At 45.9% G+C, this 14,389-nt stretch overlaps 1 protein-coding gene across 1 annotated transcript in view; it reads right to left on the bottom strand.

The window, feature by feature from the left end:
* The window catches only part of LOC125347896 (arachidonate 5-lipoxygenase activating protein), a 30,460-nt gene extending 17,075 nt beyond the window's left edge, over positions 1-13,385 (bottom strand). The window contains exons 1-2 of the mRNA XM_048340831.1: positions 13,256-13,385; positions 4,144-4,243 (exon numbers count right to left, since the gene is read on the bottom strand). Coding sequence (XP_048196788.1) covers positions 4,144-4,243; positions 13,256-13,325 — 170 coding nt within the window. The 5' untranslated portion in view covers positions 13,326-13,385. The remainder of the gene's footprint in view (positions 1-4,143; positions 4,244-13,255) is intronic.
* Between the last annotated feature and the right edge of the window lie 1,004 nt (positions 13,386-14,389).

The following is a 14,389-nucleotide window of genomic DNA, read 5'->3' on the forward strand; positions in this document are numbered from 1 at the left end:
TAACTAGAATATTAGGGCCTTGATAGTGATGCTTGTCCACTAGGATCAGAACATAGAACTATATATTTTTTGTCCCACAAGTACTAGGGCTTGAACTCAAGGCCTGGGCACTTTCTCTCAACTTTTTTGCTCAAGTCTGGCACTCTAACACAAGAGCCACACATCCACTTCTGGCTTTTTGCTGGTAAATTGGAGATAAGAGTTTGCCAGACTTTCCTGCCTGGGCTGGCTTTGAATTGTGATCCTCAGATCTCAGCCTCCTAAATAGCTAGGATTACAGGCATGAGCCACTGACTGAACTACATACTTTCTTTCCTTTTTCTTTTTCTTCTTTTTGGTATAAGATCAAGACTTATACTTGGTACCTGATGCTTTTACTCATTGACTAGTACTCTATCAACTGAGCTATGACTCCAGCCCCAGAACGACATTCTTTATATGTGAACAGTCAAACGTCAACTCCTTGTAGCTCTTACGCCCTGCTTGACTAGGAGATGAGCAGCAGGAAAGGTCTTAGTAAAGGCCAGGTCTGTTCTGCTACTCTGATGCAATATGTGGCTAGATGACTGTTAACCACAAGCTATCTCCATCAAGCAACAGTCAGAGTTTAGCTAAAAAAGCACACATTTTTAGGCTTTTCCCTCCATGAATTTCAGTTGCCCTAGACACTACTTTTCCTCTGTTCATAATCATGATCCTTATTCTCCCTCACCCTATCAACCAAAGGTTCGAATTAGGCAAACATATGGCAGGCCTATTTATTCATAAATTACATGCAATGTACATACTACTGTCCATCTGTGTATGAAATATGGTGTGTCAATCGCCAGAGGTTCTGGCACACTCCTAGCTACTCAGGAAGCTGAGATCTGAGGACTGTAGTTCAAAACCAGCCAGGGAAGGAAAGTCCATGAGACTCATCTCTAACCAAACAAAAGCCAGAAGTAGAGGTATAGATCAAGTGGTAGAGCACCATCCTGGAGTGAAAAAGCTAAGGGACAATGCCCAGGTCCAGGCCCTAAGTTCAAGCCCCAGTACTGGTGCACGTGCACGCACACACACACACACACACACACACACACACACCCCATACACACAAATTGAGTATAGTTTTATCTCTTACATTTTAGATTAAAATACATGCATGGTTCTTCCTACATTCCCAAATATCATTTTGCTTTTGGTGCTTAGGGAAGCCACTGGAAAACCTATTTGGAGAATGACTTCCTACTAGTAGGAAACACAGTAGTTTCCTGGCATGGGCCAGGAAGACTAGGGCCAGAAGACTAGGTGCCTCTGGCTCTTGTCAGTGTGCAGAAGCCTGCTACACTGTCTGGTCCCTTTGTACCATCACCACAGGCACACAAAAACAATGGTTTGAGCCAGGGAGGAAGTGGGTTTTGTAAAAGAACATCAGTATCGGAGCTACCTTTATCTGATGGAAACCTCCCTTACTTCCTACCTCTTCATGCCATCTCTCCCTCCCTCCTTTGCCTTCTCATAGAAGCTAAGTTGCCACTTTGCCAAGGCATAGGGGTTTTGAGAAGTAGGTTGAGTACTCACACAGGGGGATTCACAAAGACACCAATCACCCATCACTCTCCTTTCACATCTTCTTGCCTTTGGAAAAACTGCAGAATTTCTAAACTACACTTCTAAGTGACACAGCTCAATCACCAGCCACATCACAGTAGTTCTGCAATTTGGAGGCTAGCAGCCAGCGAGGCCAGGTGTAAGCCCACTGTCTTCTTAGAAACATAGCTATTTCACTCTTGGTGGGGGAAGTGACAGAAACGAGGCAGCCTGAGCAACTCCATTTCTTGTGCTTTGCTGGAAAATATGGAAACTTAACTTCCGTTTAACTGTACAGGCTGAAGAGCCCACAAGAATTTAGGTTTGGCACCTGTATTCTAGCTACTCAGAAGGCTGAGATCTGAGGATTGAGGTTCAAAACCTCAGACATATCCAAGAGACTCTGATGTCCAATTGACCAGCAAAAAGCCCAGAGGTGGCAGTGTGGCTTGAGTGGTAGAGTTGTAACAATTTTAAGTGAACAAGCAAGAGCTGAATTCAAGTCCCAGCACACACACACACACACACACACACACACACACACACACACACACACACAGAGAGAGAGAGAGAGAGAGAGAGAGAGAGAAAGAGAGAGAGAGAGAGAGAGAGAGAGAAAGAACCAGTGCCCCAGTAAAAATATAATCATCTGGGTGGCAGGACACTGCTTTTTCATATTGCTAGGTGAGTAGTTATGTTTCCATTGGCTTCTACTCTTTTTTTTTCTTTTGCCAGTCCTAAGGCTTGAACTCAGGGCCTGGGCACTGTCCATAAGATTCTTTTGCTCAAGGCTAGCATTCTACAACTTGAGCCAGTACACCACTTCTGACTTTTTTTGTTTATATTATACTGAGAAATCGAACCCAGGGTTTCATGCATGGTAGACAAGTACTCTACCACTGAGCCACATTCCCAGCCCCGGATTCTATTCTTAGAGAGGCTGACACCCCATTCCTGCTCAGACTCCTATGTACCTCATGCACAGATGTATCTTATTTCTAAGTGACCTCTTGTACCTGCCTCCCCAGCAGATGCTACATAAAGATTGAAGGCCCCTCCAAATAGATCAGTGTTTTTAAGTCCTATGTTTTGAATTCATTCAGAGAACTAATGTACCCAAGACCCAGGAACTGGTGGGTCACATCTTTAATCCAAGCTACTCAGGAAGCTGAGATCTGAGAATCATGAGTCAAAGCCAGTCTGGCAGAAAAGCCCGTGTGATTGTCATCTCAAATTAACCAGCAAAAAGCCACAAGTGGAGGTGTGGCTCAAGTTGTAGAGTACCAGCCTTAGGTGAATAAGTCAAGTGAGAACATGAGACGCTGCATTCAAGCCCCAGTGCTGGCACTTAAAAAAAAAAAAAGGAAGGTGGTAGCAGGTGGGTGGCATGAAGAGTGAGGGGCCTGAGAATGTTTGGTGGAGACCAAATTAGCCATCAGGTAGGGCCTAAAAAGGCAGAGGGGTGAGGAAGGATGGGGAAATCAGCCCATGGTGACTCTGCCATGAGGACTCAAGTGGTCCAGACCAGGCACTGAGCAGTTTTAGAAGCTGGTGGAGAAAAGCAGCCACAGATATCTACTCACAATGGTGAGGACTCTCCCTAGTACTCCCACACACCTACAGCTCACAGAAGGAAAAGGTTCCCCATCTAGACGGGTGGCTGGCAAAAGAGGGCCCCTCTCCCATCGGCTCCCACAGAGACCTTCCTCGCGCCTAAGTCCTTGTGCCTGAGCTTGTTCATACAGTTCCTGACACTCTACGTATACATCCCTCCAGTGGCCATGACTCCGTTTACAAAGGAGACCTGGGGTGACCTCCTGTCACCCCTGGGCTAGAACTGAAGGCCAGCTCCCTGGTTCAGCCCACTGCACAGCAGGAAGCCTTGCTTGCTGACAGGCTCCTAGTCACTGGCAGAGGAGTAGATCTTTGGCTGATCTATTTAAATACATTTAAATACATTCTGTGTAAAGGAAGAAGCACATATTTGCATAACATCCTTTCCAATTTGCATCCTAAATAGAACCTACCACCTCGCTTCCCTGAGCTGTCCAGGTGTTTCCAAACAGGTCTTCTATTAAAAAATACAGAGCAAGAGAAGGGAAATAGCATTGCACAATGCCCTGTACTTTCTGTTCTTGTCCGGGTTGCTTAAGGGAGCTATTGTTAAGAAACATATTGAGGTCACCTCCAGACTGTCACCAGAGAAGGGAAGCACAGCTAGAAGATGGCTTTGCCAGGGGGTACTGCCTGTTTCCTGGGAGCCCTCAGTGGCCTCAAGACAGTCTGCACTTTAGTGGGCTCCATCAGACTCACCCACAGGAAAATGGTCGGCTCCCCAGACAAGACTAGTTCTAAGAATCTGGAGCCATGGAAGCCACACATCTCCTCTCCCAACCTCCTACTTCCTTCCCTCTACTACACCAGTCTGAGGAAGGGCATCTACAAGCCCTCCAGGTGAAGTTCAGACTTCTGGGGGCCCGCTGGCTGAGGCAGACTGGTTGGTTTTGGTGATAGTCCTCACTCCTGCAAGGAACTCCATTGTGAGTCAACAACATGAGGATTTGAACTCACTTGGCAGTGTAGACTCGTTCAAAGGCAAGTGTTCCAGTCCTCTGGAAGCTCCGCCCATTCTGCATCCTGCTTTCATGTTCCACCTTGGAGGCAAAGAATCCTGAGGACCGAAAGATTTGGATTTTGTTCATCTCAGGCATATTCAGGAGATGTAATTATTTAAATAAACCATTAAAATGCTTCCATGCTGGGTATCAGTGGCTCACACCTGTGATCCTAGCCAGAGATCTGAGGACTGTGATTCAAAGCCAGCCTGGGCCAGAAAGTCCATGAGAATCTTATTGACAATTAACGAGCCAAAAGCAAGAACTGGAGCTGTGACTCAAGTGGTAGAGAGCCAAAAAGTTAAGAGACAACTCTAAGGCCTTGAGTTCAAGCCCCAATACACACATACAGAGAAAGAGAGAGAGAGAGAGAGAGAGAGAGAGAGAGAGAGAGAGAGATTCCTTAGTTTGATTTAAGGCAGCCCTAAATGTTCTCCCTCAAGTGTCATTTAGAAAAAAAAAATGTACTCAGCATGTGCTGTCCCCTAGTCACTGCCCTTGGACTTGATGGCTCAGTAGCAAGCAGGACATAGCTCCTGCTTTAAGGGTCCTTCAGTCTTAAAGAAGCAACAAGTAAAGCAAGAATTATACTGGTGAGATTCATGCCCAGATGAGATCTCCTGAGTTCACAATGCTATCAGGAGTCAAAGCCCATTGTTTGGGTACAAAAGGACTTCTAAAGACAATAACACCTAAAATCAAATCTGAAGAACAAAGAAAAATGAATCGAGCAGCCATCTAGTGGAATAATATGTGCAAAGGGCCAAAGGGGACAATTGTCTGTGGTTCCATATCACCAGCGTAGGATGGAGGATGAAGACTAAGGATCAGGACCCAGTAGATCTGAGATGAGTCACAAATTATTCTTTCAAGAACATGTATCTATTATCCCTTCCCATGCGCCACATGTTTTGCTTGCATCTGAGAACAAACCAGATAAAGAGCTTCGACCCACAGACTTAGGTCCTAGCAAGGATAGTGGAGGAAGAGACAGATAGTGCGCAGTTAACAAAACTCATACATTAAAAATGTACAGTGTGAATTGTCCAAAAAGAAATACACTCTTTACCTGACTTATGTAACTGTACTTTACCTTTATAACAATTAAAAAATTTTTAATTGCAAAGTGTGGTGAATGATGGGTAAGAGAGAAAAGTGTTTCTATAGCATGCTCTCTCAGATGCCTCGAATGAGGCCCAATGAAAAGATAATACTTGTGTCAGGGGTCAAAAATGAAAAATGTCCACAAGCCAGGCACAGTGGCTCACACCTATAATCCCATCTATATCACCAGAATACCACAGTCTAAGACCAGCTCCAGGCAAAAAGCATGAGACCCTGCCTGAAAAATATCTAGAGTAAAAAGACTGAGGTTCTGGCTCAAATGGCAGAGCACTTGCCTTGTAGCACAGGTGCTGACTTCAATACCACTAGGAAATTGGAAGCAGGGAGGAATATCCATTGGATTTTTCAGAGTGGCTGTGACCTGGGAGGGAGCCACATGAAGAGATCTGGAAATTAGTTCTATTTGAGAGTGACACGGAGTTGTGTAACATGACTTTAGCAGAGGGTATTTGGAAAGCCACTCTGTCTTCAATGTAATAGGTGCTTACAGGCATCAGGATAGAGGAAGGATATGGGAATTGATTGGGGGGGGGGGAAGGGTGTCAATCACCCACAGCTGTGTGAGTGTAAGAGATGCCCAGAGGGGGACTTCAGGTTGAACTGTGGGGAAATGTAGACTCTCTTGCTCTCCTCACTCTCTTACGTTATTCCATGCTCCTATTTCAAGAGTGAAAGGAGGAAGATTATGAAGTTCCTTTTTATCCACTTTGTATTAGTCTCCTCAAAAAAAAAAAAACATGAAAAGGGAGCTGTATCAATTGTGTAGATGAATAAATGCCTCTCATGGTTTTCTTTTTGGCAAAAAAAAAAATACAGTCTTCATGGGACTATGTCCATTTTGTGCATACCTGTGGGATCAGGAATCAACCACACTCCAGGCAATCTGGTAGGAACTTGATATATATTCGCTTATTGAGTCTTGCCCTAGCACTGTGAAGTGGCTGCTACTGTCCCTGCTCTGTAGACAGGGACCCAACACCATCATTGGGAGGTGTCACTTGATCAGAGCCACTGCAAGGTAAAGCTGAGGATTCAAAAACAGCTGAGTGCCTATCTTTCCCCATGCTATCATGTGGAAGCTCTCCACAGGACTCCATCAACAACCCAGGGTATAAGACACCTGCCCAGCTGAGAGACCCAACTCAGCAGAGAGTAGAAGATTCTGGTCACTTTGTTTCCAGAATCCAAGATGGCATCCTCTTCACCAACCATGTGAACAAGGCTAGTGTTAAGAAATATAAAGTTTATCTTCTCTACCAGAAGCAGTTTGGCTAATCTTCTCAGCATCTGCCTCTTCTCTTCCCCTCCCTACTCAGAAAAGCAAACCCCTCCTTTTTTCCAAGAAAAAAGGAAGCTCTCTGCCCATGATCCTGGCCCTTCCCTGCTGCTTTCCTTACATCTTTGATTCGTTGCTGCTGTCCCCACTCCTAGAACCCTCAATCTCTTCTGTGCTCCCTCTCACCCTCAAAACACCACAGGCCTTTCCTATCCATAAAACCAAACAAAAGCAACTCTGCCTCAGTCCCATCAATATTCCACCAGAGATGATCTCTCCTTTTATTTTCTGGCCATTCTAGAGCTTGAACTCTGGGCCTAGGCACTATCCCTGAGCTTTTCTGCTCAATCATCTGAGCCACAGTTCTACATCCTTTTTTCTGGTGGTTAATTGGAGATAAAAGTCTCACAAACTTTCCTGCCTGGGCTGGCTTTGAATCGTGATCCTCAGATGCTCAGCCTCCTGAATAACTACAATTATAGGCATGAGCCATTGGCATCTGGCAACCTGTCCTTTTTTAGACCAACTTGGAAGAATTATCCATACCTGCCCTCTCCTTACCAGCTATACACTTTCAACCTCTTGTAATCTCCCAGTAGGTTCCAGAAACCATATGTACAAAGACCATGAGCACACTGATCCTGTGTAGCTGCTAATAAATTCTCACAGACAGATGCAGTTACCAAGAACCAAACACCTGCAGGCACAGCTACCTTTCCTATCATCTCCTGCAATACCTTCAACAGCCACCAGGGGAAGTTACTTATCAACACCATTTGTCAGGTAAGAAAACTGAGGGGCAGATAAATCGCTCAAAATCATCTAAGAAGATCTTGAAATAAAATTAATCACCATGTCCATATAAATCAGCAGCATGATTGACACAAGACCTCAAAAGAAGAACACATATGTGGATTCATTTGACAGAATTGGTGTCTGAGTGTCAGAAACATTCCCCTGCACCTGTCTTCATTTAGAAGGGGCTGGAAGGAGGACTGGGGAAACAACTCAGTGGTAAAAGTTTGTGTTGTGTATGCACTAAACCTGTGTTTGAGTCTCAGCACCACAAAAAAAAAAAAAGGAAAGTGGGGAGGGGAGGGGAAGGAGGGGAGGGAAAGGGAAGGAAAAAGAATAAAGAATGAGCCTCTGAATGGGGATAGGCAACTCAACCCAATGATCAATGATAAAGGCTCCAAAAACCAAAGCTGTGTGAGAAACAATACATTGCAGAAGTTATGTTACAAAGAGGTGGCAGGCACAAGAAAAATGTTTCTAGACAATGGCACCAGAACCATTGAGTGAAAGTCACAGAGCAGTAGATTTCAGCTCAGGAGAAAGGACTTCCTGAGAAGTGAGTGCCTGAGGAAATGAATAGGAGGCAATATACATAGGATGAGGGTTCGTTCTCTAGACCTGATAGTTAAGGTTGAATCCCCACTCCATCTCTACTGGCTTGGTCTAAACCTCTAGGTCTCACTATGTTTATCTGCAAATAACACACACGCGAACACACACACACACACTTCAAGATGTAAGCATTAAATAACAATGCAAGGTAGCACAGCACAGACCATTGTGCTTAGCAGAAAATGGGCTGAAGAAGAATAGGAAGGGCCTGGCCATAGGGCTATGCCCTCCCCGGAGTGCTCCTAGAGTGTGACTGGAGTGCTCAGACAGGAGCTGTTGGGGGCTGGGGGTGGGGGTGGGGTGTTAATGATACTGAAGAACTGAAACACCTTGATCAGGTCCTCTGTCTCTTTGGCCTTGAAGAATGAGTCCACAGGCAGAGGATGAAGTAAAATGGTGAAGATTTATGGAAGGAAAGGATAATCAGAGCTCTTGATAGATGGGGGGTGGGGGAGGGAAACACTGGTTAGTAAGATGTCTCTAGGAGGAAGCTATGTGACTCTCAAGGTCATTGGACAGCCTGCAGGACACATTAGTCTCCAGACCCAATCAGAGCTCCACAAACTCCCCCTGTGTCCTTTAGGCCCTCTAACTAGATGATCATTCTGGCACACACTCCTGGCATCCAATTAGTCTGTTTGTTCCCATTTAAGTCTTCCAGGGCCAATGGGCCACGATGGTGTCCAGGGGCCCAAATGTGCAACTGTTCAAGGTCAGGGTCCTGCACAGAGGACCACTCAAGGCCGTGATGAGGGAACTAGAACTTCTTTGGATGAGGACCTTGGCTCTGATCTCCCAGCTAGGCTCTTTCTCTGCTCTCATAAAGACCTTTGCCTTGAGGAATCTTCATGAGCTTATCATCCTGTTTCTCTGGCCCATCAAACTCCAAGCTAGATTTTGACGCTTCCACATATGGTGTCCAGGGGTTTCTTGTGAGTATGTGTGCTGAGAAGAGCAGCTCAGCTCCCCTGCTTCACAGTGCTCACAGATCCCTATTTATAGAGGGCTATCCTGCCACCCTTTTTGGCTTCAGAGCAGGAAGGGACATGAAGCGGTGGGGGGAGCTGCTAACCTCTCCACCTTGGCCCACCTCAGTAGGGCTGTGGGAAGAGCACCCCTAGAGCTCATTTTTCCTCTGCATCCTCTCTCATTGCCAGGCCTGGCACTGTATTCCCAGCCCTGTGGAGGAAAGCCTCTCTTCAGCTCACCCTTCCAAGATCATGTGTCTGGTTTCCTTTGAAATATCACTTTTTTAAACACAAATGTTCTTTGCTTGTGATGGGTTTGATTCCTGGTGAACCCATCATCTATTGGAGACATTGTCAGTTAGAGATGTGTTTAGTCTCTGGGCATGGTAGTTCACACATGTAATTCTAACTACTTGGGAAGGAAATGGGGAAGGTTACAGTTTCAGGATAGCCTAGGCAAAACAAAAATAAAAGTTGAAAAGACCCCATCCCAAAAACCACACACACACACACACACACACACACACACACACACACACACAAAACTGGATGTGGTGCTTTACATTTGTCAATGCAGCTTCATAGGAAGCATAAATAGAAAGATCATAGTCTAGGCCCAGGTTTGTTTGTTTTTAAAGGTGGAGAGACCCTGTCTCAAAAACAATCAGAAGTGAGGAGAGATCTGGAGGTATGGCTCAAGAGGTAGAGCACCTGCCCAACAGTGCAAATCCCTGTGTTGAAACCCCAGTACCGGCAATAGAAAGGCTACATAGTTAGATAGATACATACATACAAACATAGAAAGGGACATAGATACATACATAAATACATGCATATATACATAGATAATAAATACACATGAGCTAGTCAACTTGTCAAAAATCACAGCTCAGCCTAGCCTGCCTGCCTAAACCACGCACAGAACACTTTGTGAACCTAAAGTTGGGCAATATCATGTAACACTAAAATCCTATTCTATAACAATACTGAAGTTTCATGCAATTTCTTGAATAGAGTCCTTGAAAGTAAGAAAGCCAAGTTTGTATAGGTCCTCTTAGACCAATCAGAAAGTCAAAGACTCCTAAAGGGAGCCAGCAAATTTTCCCCAGATTTGCCTGGCATCTAAACTGGATGGGAGAAGGTGACAGTGTTCTGCTCACCACTCTCTGGGAAGCCCAGCACTGGTAACTCTGGACAAAGTGTCTCTGAAGGATATGTCTTGGAAGTTTCTCTGTTGTGCCAGATCTACATTCTGCTGAATCATACTGGAAGAAAGACACAAGTTGAAAAAAGTCCTGACTACTAAAGAATGTGGGAAGCAGAGGAGGAAGCGTGCAGGCTGGCTGACCTCTGCTCAGCCTCAGAAAACAGACAGATGCTGTCTTGTTGTCTTAGGACACAAATAGTGTGAAGTACCTAGTAACGACATGGAACTAAAAAAACAACACAAACAAGAGATCCCCGAATGGCATTTGGGGGTTCAAGGGGAACAAAAATACAACGTTTGCATATTTTTACGGTTGCAATATGGAAGTTAAATTAGAATTACAAAGAGCAGCTTTAAGCCTGCATCTCTCGGGACCTTCTCATTTGTCTAAAAACTCAGTTACAAATAAGTAGAGGTGGGATGTCCCAGTTCATTTGAATTATTCTTGTTACCCTGAGATGGCATCTTGAACAGTAAGAAAAGGAAGAAAAGAAAACACAAGTCCTCACAGGAGATCTCCGATGACCTAGGCACTTGGGTCACACCCTAAAGGACAACACCATTCATCCAACCCCAGGTGACAGAGACCACAGCGCAGAAACTTCCTTTCCTGAGCTGCTGAGCTCAGCACAGCTCTGTGCTGTCACACTGAGCCCACATTTTTCTAGCTGGCTTCCCTGGGGCTGGAGAGGGCTGGGACCATCTCATATCTGTAATATCTCTCACCCAGTGATGTTGCTCCCTGCTTATCAGCAATGTCTCCCCTGCCAGGAAGCACCCACCACACACAATAGTTCATGGAAGTCTGCAGGGGAGTTGACTGTGTCCTGTCACTGTCTTCCATGTTCTGTGTGCATGCCTGGAATCCTAGCTACTCAGAATACTAGCTACTTTGAGGATTGTGGTTCAAAGCCAGCCTGGGCAGAAATGTTTATGAGAGATTCTTAGGTCGAATAAACCAGCAAAAAGCCAAAAGGGGAGGTGTGGCTCAAGTGATAGAGCCACCAGCCTTGAGTGGAGAAAGCCATGGAAGAGCATAAGGCCCTGAGTTCAAGCCCAAGTACACACACACACACACACACACACACACACACACACACACAAAATTTAATTTAGAAAGACTCAGTCTTTCTACCATGTCTAAGCATACCTCCTCTCCCCAATTGTGCCACAGAAAGAAAGCTCCTCCCACCAGCCAAGTGATTAGAAACCTTGGGGTTGGAGGTGTGGTCCAGGTGGTAGAGCACCAGAGAAGCTAAGCAGCCATTGGGCTGTGGAGGGCCTGGTCCCTGGTGCATCCCACAAGGAGAGGAGAGAAGGTTCTATCCCCACAACAGGGAGCCTTGCAGCTTGCCTTAGCTCTCAGTGAGGAGGACCAGGAGAGAATGAACTTGACTTTCCCAGCTGATTCCAGTCCTAACTGCCCAGGCCCATGAGAGGACACAGGCCTCCCTGTTCACCTGAGATCATCAGACATACAGAGGGCATAGGGAGGGAGGGCTGGGGTTGGGGAAAATGCCGCCCAAAGCCGAGGAACCATTGCCCACCAACCATGCACCTTTGCTAAGACTACTGCGTCCCTGTGGCCTTCTGAGCCTCAGATTCATTTTTCTCAGTTCCACCAGCCCAGGGACCCAGGTCCTAGCTGGTACAGGTGTGGTGCTGGTCTCTACAGGTAGGTACGTGGTGAATATTTCTTCCAGCCCTTGTCAACATTCTAGAGACAAGGGAGCCCCAGTTGAAACAACAGTGGCTTGAGGATAGAGCTGCCTAAATGAGTCTCTTGTTCCCTCTCTACGCTGCTACTCAAGGGTGGGATTTCATGAGGTGTGTGATTATAAAACTGGGTCTACAAACAGCAGAGTGTTGATCCATGGAGGGGCACACTTGAGTGTGCAAACTGGGGTCTCTGTGATGGGGGTGAGGGGAGATAAGAAGTCTTGTGCTGTGCCCAGAAAGCAAAATCACCAGCTCTCCACCGTCAGGATAGAGACAGAGGGTAGAATATCCAAAGTGATCCAGTATGCCAGGTTCCAATTCCTGACAGTGAACTCCCTCCAGAATTATGTGATGCTGTAGCCATTATCCTTAGCAATTATTCTCTTGTTTTCCCTAGCCTAATAAGCCATAAACCAAAGCCACTGCTGGAGATACTTATAAAAATAACCTGAGGCAGCTAGGCACTGGTGGAGCCTGCCTATAATCCTAGCTACTCAGGAGGCAGAGATCTGAGAAGCCAGGCTCAATGCCAGCCCAGGCAGAAAAATCTCCAAGACTCTTATCTACAATTCGCTAGCAAAAAAACAAAACCTAACAAAAAGAAAACTGGGAGTGGAGCTGAGTGGAGCTGTGGCTCAAGTGGTGGAGTGCAACAGGTCCTGAAATCAAGCTCCAGTACCAACACACACACACACACACACACACACACACACACAACCTGAGGTAAGTGGGCTTAACTCAAAATGTTAGGAACAATTCTATGTAGTCCTGCCTGTATCCAGATCCAGAAATCCTACAAATGCAAATCTTAAAAATAATTCTCCCTCTCTCTTTCTCTCTCTGAAAAACAATACGTACGTTAAATAATCATAAGATGATTTTCACTTTGTACCTCTTCATTTCCCTCTTTTTCTTTTCTTTTCTCTCCCTTCCTTCCTTTGGCACACAGATGGCAGGTAGCCTTAGTTGCCAGGCAGGTGAGTGAACGACACCAGACATCTGAGTGATCGTATGTCTCCTGCCCACTGTCTGGGCTTCTTGCCACCCATCCCTTCCCTGGTCACATTAATTAATAGTTAAAATGCTGATCGCATACACCAATGGGGGCAGGGAAGGAGAGAGGTTGCACCGGCCCTTCAGGTTGCTGCTTTTCTCTGCAGAAATGGAGAAAGAGCAGCAGAAAGAAAGAGCAGCTGGAGGAAAATTTTACATCTACCCAAAAACCTGCGCACCTCTATGCATTCCAATACAAAGAAACAAGTAGGTAAGGCAAACATGTGTGCCTACCACAACCTAAGTCTGACTGACAAACTGCTACAAACGCCCCCCCCCCCCCGTTCCTCCCAGAATGAGGGACCTCCCTTACCATTCTGGACCACACTGATGAGGGTGACGAGGGCCAGCAGGACAATATTGCCCAGGGTCTCTTGGTCCATGCTTGTGGCAGGCTCTGCAGAGTAGAACTGGTCTGGTCCCAACCCTACCACAGCTCACTGTTCAGGAAGGGGAAGTGCAGGCCTGAAACCTGCCTTTCATCACTGCAGTTTCCTAGTGGCCCCAACACACTTACACAGGGCCGCCTTCCTCCTTCTCCTCCTTTTCTTCTCCTCCTCCTCCTCTTCCTCCTCCTTCTCTTTGTCCTCTTCCTCCTCCTCCTCTTCTTTTTTTGGCCACCAAAATGTCCCATCTGTGATTCCATGTGACCTGCCTGCCAGGAGACTCAGGGCTTAGAGGAGAAGCAGATGATAGCACGATTTCCTGCATGGCCTTGTCACAGAAGGCCTCCTCGAGAAGCTCCAGCGTGAATCCTGTACTGAAAACCTGCCCAGCGTAAGCCCATGCAAGAAATAAGAAGATCTGAGAGCCACCACCACCCCTCATGTCAGTAAAGAGAAAGGGGAAAAGGAGCCCAGATGCCTGTAATCCTAGCTACTCAAGAGGGAGAGAGCTGAGGATCCACATTCAAAGCCAGTTCGGGGAAGGAAAGTCTGTGAGACTCTAATCTCCAATTAACTACCAAAAAACCAGACATGGAGCTGTGGTTAAGTAGTAGAGTGCTTGCCTTGAGCAAAAAAAAAAACAAAACAATCCAGGAAGTCCTGCTCCAGACCTCCCCCCCCCCAAAAAAAAGAAGAAAAGAAAAATAACTTATATTACACCAAAAAGACCTGTATCCTGAATGCTGTATTTAATTCCTTAAATTGCTAGAGAAGAAAAAAAAAAAACACATGGTAGGACTCAAAGCAGCCACATAGGCTTGGATGCGAATGAATGAATGATAGATTGTAATGAATGTGAAGTAGCTAAGGGTTTCCCTTCCTATAGGAAACACACACACACACACACACGCGCGCGCATGCGCACACACACACGCACATGCACACACATGGAAAGGAACTAAAGAATGAAGCCAAGGATTCAAACCAAATCAAAGAAGAGTTACTGGATGGACACCCAAAGAAAACATCCGAACAAGCATTATCAGACTCTGCAACTGGCT

The sequence above is a fragment of the Perognathus longimembris genome, chromosome 3, assembly GCF_023159225.1.
Source record: "Perognathus longimembris pacificus isolate PPM17 chromosome 3, ASM2315922v1, whole genome shotgun sequence".
NCBI classification, from domain to species: Eukaryota; Metazoa; Chordata; class Mammalia; order Rodentia; family Heteromyidae; genus Perognathus; species Perognathus longimembris.